Source organism: Bos grunniens, chromosome 15, assembly GCF_055505025.1.
Source record: "Bos grunniens cultivar Pamir isolate PY7600 chromosome 15, Bosgru_T2T1.0, whole genome shotgun sequence".
Taxonomy (NCBI): Eukaryota; Metazoa; Chordata; class Mammalia; order Artiodactyla; family Bovidae; genus Bos; species Bos grunniens.
Window position 1 is genome coordinate 30,337,089 of NC_141179.1, and position 13,869 is coordinate 30,350,957.

Genomic DNA, 13,869 nt, shown 5'->3' on the forward strand with positions numbered 1-13,869 from the left:
TCTGAAAGCAATAGGTGAAGAGGCCAAATAGAATTTTCAAAATGCTCATGTCATGGAGGACAAAAAACTGCAATTAGGGCCTCCCAGGGTGGAGGGAAACACTCTAGATTTGGGGGTCGAGTCCCTGAGGGCCTGAATTATAGGAGTAATTTACTTCTGTCTTTACAGGGACCTGAAGAGTGAAACCCAGTGTTTAAATCTCAATTTTGGGTTAGTTTAAGATGACCTGGAATTCCTCGTGTCCCTAGCTAATCTGTTTGCTAGAAGCAAAAGTAAATCCTTTCTGAATAATATCATCCATAGCCTCAGATTATCTTTATAATTTTTTATATACAGTGTTCAGCCCTCCATAAAAATTATGAAGCCTTATGAAAAGATAAACCACAATGAACAGGAAAGATTGATAATAGAAAAATACAAAGGATACAGATATTTGAGTTGTCAGTCATGGGTTTATATCTATGATTATTGTCTTAGAAGAATTGAAAGTAAAATTGATAATTTTGTCAGAGATCTGAAATGGTAAATAATGAAATAGAAATTCTAGAACTGAAAAACAGAAGAACTGATTGTTAAGAACTCAGTGGTTGGGTTTAACAGTATAAAGCTGAAGGAAAAACTAGTGAAGTGGAAGATAAGTCAGAAAAAAATCTAGACTGAAGCATTGAGAGACAAAAGGATGGAGAGTATGTGAGGCATATGGAATGCTGAGCAAAGTTCTCATGGACAAGTACTTGAAGTTGAGAAAGAGAATAAAGAGAATGAGGCAGAAGCTGTGTTTGATAAGAAATTGGTTGAGAATTTTCCAAAACTGGTGAAAATGAAGTCATAAATTTAAAAAGTGTTCTCAACACCAGGAAAAATCCAGAGTAAACTGCACCGAGGCACATTATTAGTAAAGCCTGAAGAAAAGAGAAATCTTATGAGCAACCACAGCATAAAAGACATTTTATATTTAAAGGTGCAGCAGCGAGACTGACAGCATGACTTTTCAGCAGGAACAGTGGTGTCCAGAAGGCATACTTCATTTTATTGCACTTAACAGATAACACATTTTTTATAAATTGAAGGTTTGTGGCAGCCCTGTGTTGTCAGTTGAAGATAAGCAATTTTTTAGTAATATTTTAAAATCAAGGTATGTAGATTATTTTAAAAGACACATTACTATTGCACACTTAGTAGTCTGCAGTATAATATAAAGATAGCTTATGTGCACTGGGGAACCAAAAATTTTATGTGAGTTGCTATAAAGCAGTACTCCCTTCATTGCAGTGGTTTGGTCTGGAAATGGTGGTCTCTCCGAGGTATGCCTGTAGCTGAGGAGAACTTACAGCCCATAGCCTATACCCTAAAGGGCATAGGGTATTCTTTAGGCTGAAGGAAAATGGTTTCAGACACAATGAAGAGGATTGGGAAGGGTGGTTATGTGGGTAAATATGAATGAATGTTGTCTGTATAAAATAATAAATAGTAATAATGACTTACGAACTTGATATGCTATTTGGGATTAAAATGTATGATAGTAATAGCACATGACTTGAAAAGAGTAAATGGAGTTAGTGCTCCATGTCCCTTGCATTGTCTGGGAAGTGTAAAAGTACTACTTGATAGAAGTTTTCATGAGTCAGAGTGCATTTTATAATTACTAAGGTGTTCCTTTAAAGAGTAGCAGAAGAATATATATTTGACAAGCTAATGGCGAAAATTGGGACAATAAACAGGAAAACTAAATGAGGGCTAGAAAGGGGAGGTAAAGGAATATGAAACGAGAGACACCCATTGGAAACTGAATTATTTTATTATTCACTATACTGTCAGAACTTATTAAGTGAACCATATGAAATTGGCAGTATTTGGCCTGCAATAATAAGTTTCATAATTGAAGTGTAAACAGGTCAAATTAGTTAAAACCAAAGATTGTCAGGATGGATTAAAAGAAAGCCAGTTATATTCTGCACAACAAAATCATGCCTTAAGTGTAAGAAATTTTTTTTTTTTGGCACACATCTCGGCTTGCAGGATCTCAGTTCCCTGATCAGGGATTGAACCCAGGCCATGCAGTTGAAAGCCCAGAATCCTAACCACTAGCCCCCCATTTGTAGACTTTTTGATGATGGCTAGGAAATCCCATGGACAGAGGAGCCTTGGTAGGCTACAGTCCATGGGGTCTCGAAGAGTCTGACATGACTGAGCGACTTCACTTTCACTTTTCACTTTCACGCACTGGAGAAGGAAATGGCAACCCACTCCAGTGTTCTTGCCTGGAGAATCCCAGGAATGGGGGAGCCTGGTGGGCTGTCATCCATGGGGTCGCACAGAGTCGGACACGACTGTCGCGACTTAGCAGCAGCAGCAGTCTGACCAGTGTAAGGTGATTTCCTCACTGTAGTTTTGATTTGCATTTTTCTACTAATTAATGATGTTGAGCTTCTTTTCCTGTGTTTGGCCATTTGTATGTCTCCTTTGAAGATGTGTCTATTTAGATCTTCCTCTTATTTTTTGATTAGGTTGTTTGTTTTTTGAAATTGAGCTGAATGAGCTGTTTGTATATTTTGGAGATTAATCCCTTGTCAGTTGCTTTGTTTGAGAACATTTTCTTCCATTCTGTGGGTTGTCTTTTGTTTTGTTTACGGTTATGATTTGTTTGTGTGTCTTAAGTAATACTTCCCCTTTGAGATCATAAAGTTCAACAAATATTTTCCAAATTTTTTTCCTAAAATCTTCAAAGCTTTTTCTCTGCACAAAATCTTTAATTCACTGCAAATTTACTTCTTACGTAATGTGTAAGGGATATATTTTTTTCCATATGGATAACCAGTTTTCCAGTAGTTTTTCTCTTTAATTGTTTTGTGGGTTTGCTTTTTTTTTTGGCCATGCCTCAGGGCATGCAGGATCTTAGTTCCCTGACCAGGGAGAGGACCTGTGCCCCCGAAGTAGAAGTGCAGAGTCCTAACTACTGGATCACCAGGGAACTCCTCGTGAACTTATTTGTAATGCCGCTTCTGATACTGAATTTCTATACGTGTGTGTCTCTGTTTGGTCTCTCTTCTTATCCATTTGGTCATTTATCTGTCTTTGGGTGATATCACATTATTTTAATTATAAGATGTGAAAGAGTCTTGATAGCCCATTGGGTAAATACCCCCTACTTCAAAATAGGCTTGACTGGTTTTCGTTTGTTTTTATTCCATGTGAGTTTGGGATCAACTTGTTAAGTTCTGCGAAAAAGCTCTTTGGGGTTTTGATAGGAAGTGCCCTGAATTTATATACTAACTTGGGGGAGAAGTGACATTTCCTTAAACATGATACAATTCTTCCTTAATTTCTGTTTTTACGTTCTTCAGTAAAGTTTAATAATTTTCTTCATACAAGTCTTGCACATTGTTAGATGTATTCCTAGGAGCCTTAAAATTTTATTTAAGCCATTTAAAATGACAACAATTAAAATCATGTTTTCAAATTATTTATAAAATGTTTATGAATACTGTTTTGGTTTATTGGCTTTGAATCCAGGTTACTTTTGAATCCAGTAACCTGTTAGACTGTTTGTTTCTAATGGTTTGTCAGTTCTCCTTTATTTTAATCATGGACAGTTATATCAGCTGCAAATAAAATAAAGTTTATTTTTTTCTGTTACTCACATTTTTACCACCTATGTATGCACATCTCAACAATTTAATGGGATATCTTTGTAACAGTAGTGTAGTCATATATGTGTATATTTTGTTTTCTGGTTTCTTTAGATCTGTTTTGAGAGGAGCATCCACGTGGTAGTGTGGTGGTGGTGGTGTAGTCACTAAGTCGTGTCCGACTCTTGCGACACCATGGACTGTAGCCTGCCAGGCTCTTCTGTCCTTGTCCAGACAAGAGTACTGGAGTGGGTTGCTATTTCCTTCTCCAATATCGTAGTGTATTATTGCTAATAAATATACTACAATTTATCCACTCTACTGTTGATGGACATTTGGGTTGTTTGTAGTTGTTAGGTGTTACATATTTTTGTATGTGTATCCTAGTATACCTTTCCAGGTGGAGATCTGCAGGTTCGTACAGCATATAAATCTTTAGCCTGACAATATAGTGCTGAACTGTTTTTCAAGGCGGTTTTATTAGCTTGGATTCCCACCAGTAGTATATGAAGGTCCTTGCTCCTTTCCAGTGATTAGCATTACCAGTTTGGTGTATGTAGTGGTAGTTGTGAGCATATGGTTTTCATTTTAATGAAATTAAAATGATTAATAAGACCAAGGACCATTTCGTATGTTTAGTGGTTATTTGGATATCTTCTTTTGTTGTGTTCTTGTTCAAGTCTTCTGTTCATTTTGTATTAGGTTGTATCTTCTTTACTGATTTGTAGATGCTCTTTATATATTCTGGACATATATATATATATGTCTTAATATATACATATTATGAATATCTTCTCTGTTTCTGTACATGCATTTTTACTCTTTCATGGTATCTAGAAGTTCTTTTAGAGTGTAGTAGACTTTAATATTTTCCTTTATTGCTAATGTATTTATGGTCCTGTTTCAGAATTTTTTCTCCATCATGAGGTAATGAAAGATAGTTTTCCTGTCTTCTAAAGCTGCCTTTCACATTTAGATCTAGAACCCATCTAGGTTTTTTGTTTTGTTTTGTCTTTTTTTTTGAAGAGTGGATTCTTTTTATTTTATTTATCTTATTTTTTGGCCATGCTGTATAGCACATGGGATCTTAGTTCCCTGGCCAGGGATCAAACCTGTGTCCCCTGCATTGGGAGTGCAGAGTCTTAACCACTGGACCACCAGGGAAGTCCTTGATTTGTTTTGTTTATTGTATAGTATAAGGTGAGGGTTTAGTTTGACTTTCTTTTTTTCCTGTGTGATTGTACCACTACTGTTTTTGGAAAGATCATCACTCCATTGTGATAAGTCAAGGGTCTATATATGTGTGGGTCTATTTCTTTACTGAAATAGACGTTATTGTTCCACTAATTTATGTTTTTTTCAGACACAGAAAAATCTATGTAAATGGAAAGTGCTAAATAAGAATAGGAATGAATACAAATCATTAATCATTATAACGAATAGAAAATGTACTTAACTCACCAGTCAAAAAACAAAGATTGTTACATTGGATTAAAAAAATCTGACTATGTGTTTTTTAAAAAGAGACCTACTTAAAGCTAAGAACTCAAAAAAGTTTAAAAGAAGGTAAAATGAATCACCAAGCACATTCTGAGAGTCTTGCATTTAAATGGGAAGAAATGGTGTCTTGAAAGAGTTGGTTTCAACTCTTTGCTGGGTCTTTGCTGGGTCCAAGAGCCTGTGCTCCTGTCCCCCAGTGGTCGTCAAAGCTGTAGGCTCCTACGTTTCCAAGGTTTTCCTCCCAGGGCAGCCATGTTCTTTATTTGTGCCCCTGGAAATTTTCTTTGTTCTGTTGTGGGATGAGCCATGCATTTCAAAGGAACTTGCTGTACTTCGTCTAGCTTTTTTTAGGCATGTGTGTGGGTGTCTCCCCCACCCCAATTGTTTAGTCTTCTGTGTGTTATCTGAACTGTTAAATACAGTTTTAAGAACCCACCCTTTTGGGGGACTGCTAAAAGTGATTGCCTGTAGGGGGGTGTTATGGATCATTTCTTATATTCTTGTGCATTTTTCATATTTTTGCAAAAGAGCACATATTTTATAACTTTTTTAAATTTAAAAAAGGAAGTTGCCCATAAGATCCTCCAAGTAATAGTCCTTCTTTTCCGTTTGTTGCAGGTGGTGCGGTTGTGTCAGAACCCAAAGCTGGCGCTAAAGAATAGCCCACCTTATATCTTAGACCTGCTGCCAGATACCTACCAGCATCTCCGCACTATCTTGTCAAGATATGAGGGGAAGATGGAGACACTTGGAGAAAATGAGTATTTTAGGGTGTTCATGGAGAATTTGATGAAGAAAACTAAGCAGACCATAAGCCTCTTCAAGGAGGGGAAAGAAAGAATGTATGAGGAGAATTCTCAGCCTAGGTAATGGAGAATACTACACAAATATTTATTCAGGTCTGTGACTGCCCGAATGGGTAACACGTAGAAATAGTGGAGTTGGTTTTAATTTTATGTCAACAGAAATAGAATGCAAAGTTAACATTTTGACTTAAAGCTGTGTTTTGTGTTAAAGGTTGCCTTGGAGGGTAGTGATCCATCTCTAGCTCTGATCATTCATTTAACCTCTGAAAAGTGAGTGACTTACAGTCAGGAAGATGAGCTGGAGACAGGCGGTTTTTTAGAGATCTGGAAGTTTGTGGATAGGTGAGTTTGAAAGAAAGAAGTTGGAGTTGACAGTAAATAGTAAGGGGTCAGATTTGGACCATGAGCTGTGGCCCACCAGGCTCCTCTGTCCATGGGATTCTCCAGGCAGGAATACTGGAGTGGGTTGCCATGCCCTTCTCCAGGGGATCTTCCCCCACCTAGGGATCAAACCTGTGTCTCTTACATACGTCTCCTGCATTGGCAGCCGTGTTCTTTACCACAAGCTCCATCTGGGAAGCCTCATTTGCCTGAGCTGGTAGCATATTAAGTAAGGTTATAAGTTGGGGATAATAGAAAAAAATTAGCTAGTAGTTTGGATAACTTAAAAAAAAAATAAACCTAAGTGAAATGACATTTTCTTTATAGGTAAGGTAGCTTTTCAAATAGAGAAAATAGAATACTTTTCAAATAGAATTGGCAAAATGCAGTTAATTCAATAAATATTTGAGGAACCATTAAGTATTCTTTTGTAATTATTAAATGCTAAAAACTGTATTGGCGGTTCCGTGTGTTATTGGCTTGGTTGTTGTAAATTATGTATTGGGAGAGAAATAGATTGATTGCATGTATTGTATAGTTGTGTTTTGTCCAGTCGGAATTAAATATTAACTCACCTGGAACAAGTAATAAGATATAAATTCTGTTAGAACTTTTTAGGGAGTAACTTACTCTTGAGGAGTGACTTGAATTGGGAGGGACAATAATTTCTGAGGGCATTCATTCAATGTGCCAAGGAGTAATTTATTAAATGGTATCCTTGTAGACTTTGATTCTGTTGGCTTAGATTCTGGGAACTTTCATCTTTCACTTAAAATTTTACCCACATCATTACTCATGTTAACTTTACTGTGACAAATGACTCAGGTTTGGTCTAGAGTATTAGAATTTTCTTCTTAAGAAGATTTCTGGTGACTGAATTCTATTTGTAGGAACTTTTATAATATCTAATTTATATGAAAATGACCTTTGTCTACTTAAATTATTTAAATTTTATGGCTTTTGTTAAAACCGTGACTACTTAGACATTAGCTAATCAGTCATTTTGTATTGCTAAATTAAAATAAAAGTAATTTTGGACTTTATTAAGTACCGTAACTTAAGAATAATTTTATTTATCATCCACAGTGTACTAGGTTCTAATTCTAGGAGGTGAAAAGAAGAGTTAAGCATTTAATTCTGATGTCATGTGATAAATGCTTTAATAAAAATATGTACAAAATGCTGTATGAACAGTGTTGCCTAGTGGCATCGGGGAAGGTGGCACAGAGAAAGTATTATTTGAGCTAGATTTTGAAGGATCTTTTGAAGGAATTTTCTAGGCAGAGAAGTGAAGCAAAGGCCTTTAACACAGTGGCATGAAAATGCAGGCTCTGTTTAAAGAACGTGAGCGGTCTGGTTTGGCTAGAACTAGGGGAGATAGATAAGCTGGAAATACAGGTTGGAGTCAGATTGTAAAGAGCTGTTTTTTGACCTCTAGAATTTCTCCTGTTGATAACATGCTGCTATAGAAAAGGTTTTATTTATTTATTTTTTGAATTGTTGTTCAGTTGCTAAGTCGTGCAACTCTTTGTGACCTCATGGACTACAGCTTTTTTAAAATAATGAAACAAAAATTGTAGATTTTTCAGTCTTTTTGGAGCACACTGAACATTGACTGACATTTTACTTTTTTTAATTTTTATGACTGATAATTCATCACTGAGAGGCAGGATAGTCTACTGGTTAAGAAGAGAATTAACTCTGAAGCCAGCTGCCTTAGTTTGAATCTTAACTTTTCCACTTACTTAGTGTGATTCCTTGGTTTCCTCATCTGTAAAATGAGATAATAATATAATTTTTCTTGTGGGGAATTTGATAAGTAAATGTTTGGTCCTTAGAACAGTGAATTTTCTTGTTGGGAATTTGATAAGTAAATGTTTGGTACTTAGAACAGTGATTGGCATATGGAAAATAATGAGTGGGTTAGCTCTTATTATATTAATCATCTTCATTACTTTCATTACTATAAACATAGATTGTTGGGTCAGGCTGTTTGTCATTAGTAAGCATAACCTGATGAAGTACGTGGGACTTCCCAAATGGTGCTAGTGATAAAGAACCCACCTGCTAGTGAAGGAGACATAAGAAACAAGTTCAGTCCCTAGACGGGGAAGATCCCCTGGAGAAGGGCATGGCAACCCACTCCAGTATTCCTGCCTGGAGAATCCCATGGACAGAGGAGCCTGGCGGGCTATAGTCCATAGGGGTACAAAGAGTCAGACATGACTGAAGCGACTCAGCAGGCACACATGCATGCAATGAAATGCATAGACCAGTTTGCTCTTACTACGTGGCTTCACAAGATGCTTGTAAGTTCTTTTGCTTTTTAAAAAAAATCTTACTGTCAGTATGTCTGTTGGTATCAATTTCATTTCCCCTAATATAAAGCTTTTAATCCACTATAGGCTTGACCATACAACCAGGCTTGTACAAATTATATATAAAGTGGGAATAAATAAATTTGAGGTGAGAATACAATTTTTTTTTGGTAAAGGAAAAATATATGGCTTTATGATCTTTGTGATCTGTATTTTGGTTGTTAGTAGGCTTTTTTCCTATGCAGTTTTAAAAATTGAGATAGGATTCATATACCATAAAATTCACCCTTTTAAAATATATAATTTAGTAGTTTTTAGTGTGTTCACAAAGTTGTGCAACTGTCACTACCACTTAATTCCAGAACATTTTTATCACCCCAAAAAGAAGCCTCATTTTCATTAGCAGTCACTCGCCATTCCCTACTCCTGCTTCTCCCCAGCCGTTGGTGATCAATAATATTTACTTTATGTCTCTGTGGATTGCCTGTAATAAACATTTCATTTACATATGGCCTTTTTTGTCTAGTGTCTTTGACTTAGCGTGTTTTCCCATTCATCCATCTTATAGCATAGATCATCACTTCATTCCTTTTTATGGCAAAATTATATTTATATTGTATTTGTGTGTGTGTGTGCACGCTAAGTCATATCCAACTCTTTGCGACTCCATGGGCCATAGTCCACCAGGCACCTCTGTCCATGGGATTTCCTAGGCAAGATTACTGGAGTGGGTTGCCATTTTCTTCCCCAAGGGTCTTCCTGACCTGGGGATTGAACCCTTGTTCCCTGTGTCTCCTGCATTGGTAGGCGGATTCTTTTCTACCGTGCTACCAGGGTATTTATACTGTAATTATATTTTATTGATATTGTATTGGCATTTTGATTACAGACATTTGGATGGTTTCTATTACTAATAATGCTGCTATGAACATTTATGCGCAATTTTTTGCGAGACTATATGTTTTCAGTTCTATTGGATATATATCTAGGAGTGGAATTGCTGAGTCATATGGTAATTCTGTATTTAACATTTTGAGGAACCACCAAATTGTTTTCCACTGCAGCTGCACCATTTTACATTCCCCAAGCAATATATAAGAGTTCCAACTTCTCACCAATACTTACATTTTTTTTGTTATAGCCATCTTACTGGGTATGAAGTAGATACTCATTGTTTTGATTTTCATTTCCCTAATAAGTAATAAAATGAGCAGTCTTTTTATATGTTTATTCTCTGCTTGTGTATGTTCTCTGGAAAAATGTCTGTTTGAGTCCTCTGCTTGTTTTTTTGACCTGGGTTACTTGGCATCCAGTTCTATCACTTCATGGCCTGTAGAAGGGGAAAAAGTGGAAGCAGTGAAAGATTTTATTTTCTTGGGCTTTAAAATCACAGACGATGACTACAGCCATAGAAGACACTTGCTCCTTGGAAGGAACGCTATGACAAACCTAGACAGAATATTAAAAAGCAGAGATATCACTTTGCCAACAAAGGTCCATCTAGTCAAAGCTATAGTTTTTCCATTAGTCAGGTAAGGATATGAGAGTTGGATCATAAAGAAGGCTGAGTGCCGAAGAATTGATGCTTTTGGACTGTGGTGCTTTAGAAGACTCTCGAGAGTCCCTTGAACAGCAGGGAGATCAAACTAGTCAATCCTAAAGGAAATCAACCTGAATATTCATTGGAAGGACTGATGCTGAATCTCCAGTACTTTGGCCACCTAATGCAAACAGCTTACTCTCTGGAAAAGACCCTGATGCTGGGAAAGATTTAAGGCAAAAGGAGAAGGGGGCATCAGAGGATGAGGTGGTTAGATAGCATCACTGACTCAGTGCACATGAATTTGAGCAAACTCTGGGAGATAGTGGAAGACAGGGGAGCCTGGTGTGCTGCAGTCAGTGGGATCGCAAAGAGTCAGACACAGCTTAGGAACTGAACAACAACTTGTCTTTTTATTGTTGAGTTGTAAGAGTTCTTTACATATTCTGGATACTAGATTCTTATCAGATATATGATTTATAAAACTTTATTCCCATTCTGTGGATCATCTTTTCACTTTCTTGGTAGTATAATTTGGTAGCCTTTCCCTTCTTCAGGGGATCTTCCCAACCCAGGGATTGAACCCAGGTCTCCCACATTGCAGGCAGATTCTTTACCAGCTGAGCCACAACGGAAGCCCAAAAATACTGGAGTGGGTAGCCTTTTCCTTCTCCAGGGGGTCTTCCCTACCCAGGAATCAAACTGACATCTCCTGCATTGCAGGCAAATTCTTTACCAACTGAGCTATCAGGGAAGCCCAGATTCTTACCAGATATATGATTTATAAAACTTTATTCCCATTCTGTGGGTCATCTTTTCACTTTCTTGATAGTATCATTTGAAGCACAGAAGTGTTTATTTGGTTGCACCAGATCTTAGTTGCAGTACACAGGCTCTTAGCTGTGGCATGTGGGATCTAGTACTCTGACCAGGGATCGAACCTGGGCCCCCTGGATTAGGAGTGCAGAGTCTTAGCCATTGGATCACCAGGGATGTCCCTGAAGCATGAAACTTTTTAATTTTGATGAAGTTCAGTAATTTTTTTCTTTGGTTCCTGTGCTTTGATTTCATAGTCAACAGTGAAAGTGACAGTGTTAGTTGCCCAGTTGTGTCCGACTCTTTGTGACCCCATGGGCTGTACCTCTGTTCATGGAATTCTTCAGGCAAGAATACTGGAGTGGATTGCCATTCCCTTCTCCAGGGGATCTTCCTAATGTAGGGATCAAACCCAGATCTACATTGCAGGCAGATTCTTTACTGTCTGAGCCAGCAGGGAAGCTTCATAGCAAAGAAACCAGTACCTAATCCAAGATCATGAAGTTTACAGTTATGATCATTTTGTGTTAATTTTTGTTTATGGTGTAAGGTAAGGGTCCAACTTAATTCTTTTGAATGTGGTCATCCAGTTTTTCCAGCACTATTTGTTGAAAAGACTGTCCTTTTCTCACTGAATGAAGTTGGCATCCATGTTGAAAATTAATTGACCATGTGTGTGAAGTTGTATTTCTGGGCTCTCTATTTTATTTCATTGGTCTATATGTCTATCCTTATGCCTTTCCTGGTGGCTCAGACAGTAAAGAATCTGTCTGCAATGTGGGAGACCTGGGTTCAGTCCCTGGGTTGGGAAGATCCCCTGGAGAAGGGCATGCCAACCAACTCCAGTATTCTTGCCTGGAGAATTCCATGGGTAAAGGAGCTTGGTGGGCTCCAGTCCATGGGATTGCAGAGTCAAACACAACTGAGCAACTCACTTTAGCTTTCTGTATATATATCTTTATGCCAGTACCACAGCATCTTAATTACTGTAGTAAATTTCTTTGTAGTAATTTCAGTAATTTACTTTGTAGTAAAGTTTTGAAATCAGAAAGTGTGAATCTTCCAATTTTGTCCCTTTTCTAAATTGTTTTGCCTTTTTTGAAGTCCCTTGAGATTCTTATGAATTTTAGGATTAGCATGCCAATTTCTACCAAAAGGGCAGCTGGAATTTTAATTGAAATTGCACAGGACCTTTAGATCAGTGCAGGAATTACTGCTATCCCAACAATACTAAGTCTTCCCAATCTATGAACGTGGGATGACTTCCCATTTATTTTGGGGTCTTTATAATTTCTTTTAGCAGCATTTTGTTTTCAGTGTACAAATCATTTACCTCTTTGGTTAAATTTATTCCCAAGTACTTTACTCTTTCAGATGCTATTATATGAAATTGTTTTTTCTTAGTTTCATCTTTAGATTGTTCATTGCTGCTGTGTAGAAAGAATATGGTTCAGTTTTGTGAAGTTTTGTGTTTGATTTTGAATCCTGTAACTTTGCAGAAATCATTTATTGGTTCTGGTGGTAGTGGTTTTTTTTTTTTTTTTTTTTAATGGATTCTTTAGGATTTTCTACAAACAAGATCATGTCATGTGCAAATAGAGATAGTTTTACCTCTTCCTTTTCCATGCGGGTGCTTTTAATTTATTTTTCTTGCTGAATCACTTTAGCTAGAACCTCATGTGTTGGATAGAAATTATGTTGAATAGAAGTAGTGAGAAACAGACATCCTTGTCTTGTTCCTGATATTAGGAGGAAAGCTTTCAGCCTTTCATCACTGGGTATAATGTTAACTGTGGGATTTTCATAGATGCCCTTTATCAGGTTGAGAAAGTTTCTATTTCTTTATTGTTATTTTTTTAATCACAAAAAAATGTTATAGGCCTTTTATGATTTGCTCCTGGTTTTTCTTCTTGGGAAAGGAAGATTTTTGGACTCTTAAAATTCTAGAAAAAGTGAGTATCTTGAGTTGCGTTAAGGACAAGAATGCAGGCAAGCCCAAGGAGTAACTGAAATCAGGGTTGAGAATGCTGCCAGGACACTACCTGTATTCTCTCAATGCAGATTACTATCTGAAATCTGGTCTCTGCTAGAGGCTTCTCAGGTGACTCAGTGGTAAAGAATTCACCTGCCGATACAAGAGATGCGGGTTTGATCCCTGGGCTGGGAGGTCCCCTGGAGAAGAAAATGACAACCCACTCCAGTATTCTTGCCTAGGAAATCCCATGGACAGAAAGCCTGGCACGTCACAGTCCATGTGGTCACAAAGAATGAGACACAACTCAGCGACTGAGCAAAAGCAACAGCTGGCCTCTGCTAAACCCAAGATTTACATCTTACAGGTTTCCACCATAGCAGGGCATCTGCGTCTTGATACCCCTTTTGTTTTAGGCTTGGTATAGACCAATTGATTATCTATGGACCAATCAACTCTAAAAGAAAAACTTAGTTCTATGATTAGTCAAACATGGGCAAAGTGTCACTTCTAAACAAACCTGCTCTGGCTTGGGGAACATATCTGTTCCCTCAAACCATGTACATGAGGGAATTTCTTCCCAGACTGGATGTTAAGGAGCTTATCCCTTAAATATTCTGTAGAAGAGTGTACATAAGTGTCTGTCAGTATGTAATATAGTTACTTCCTGTTTTTATTTTAGAGAGGATATTAGATGAATTAACTTCTCTGAAGATAAATTTGCCATCATTTTTCTTAGCCTACCAGGCTCCTCCGTCCATGAGATTTTCCAGGCAGGAGTACTGGAGTGGGTTGTCATTGCCTTCTCCGAGACTTTATAAAAAATGAATTAAGTGAAAACCATAAGCTGCTTTCTTGCCTTTTATCTTTAATTCTGGTTTTTGCACCTGTTTTCCTTAGTGTGCAG

The 13,869-nt window shown here is 37.3% G+C and overlaps 1 protein-coding gene and 1 non-coding gene across 5 annotated transcripts in view; one reads left to right on the forward strand and one right to left on the reverse strand.

Annotated features, from left to right (window-relative positions):
- CBL (Cbl proto-oncogene) overlaps nt 1-13,869 on the forward strand; it is a 99,409-nt gene that overhangs the window by 20,477 nt on the left and 65,063 nt on the right. For 2 of the 4 annotated variants that reach the window (XM_086339642.1, XM_086339641.1), the window contains exon 2: nt 5,748-5,995. The exons of the other annotated variants lie outside the window; for them this stretch is intronic. In XM_086339642.1, the coding sequence (XP_086195768.1) occupies nt 5,748-5,995 (248 nt within the window). The remainder of the gene's footprint in view (nt 1-5,747; nt 5,996-13,869) is intronic. 4 annotated transcript variants of the gene reach the window in all.
- TRNAG-CCC (transfer RNA glycine (anticodon CCC)) lies at nt 4,721-4,793 on the reverse strand. Its single transcript has one exon. It is a non-coding gene; the product is annotated as a tRNA-Gly (tRNA).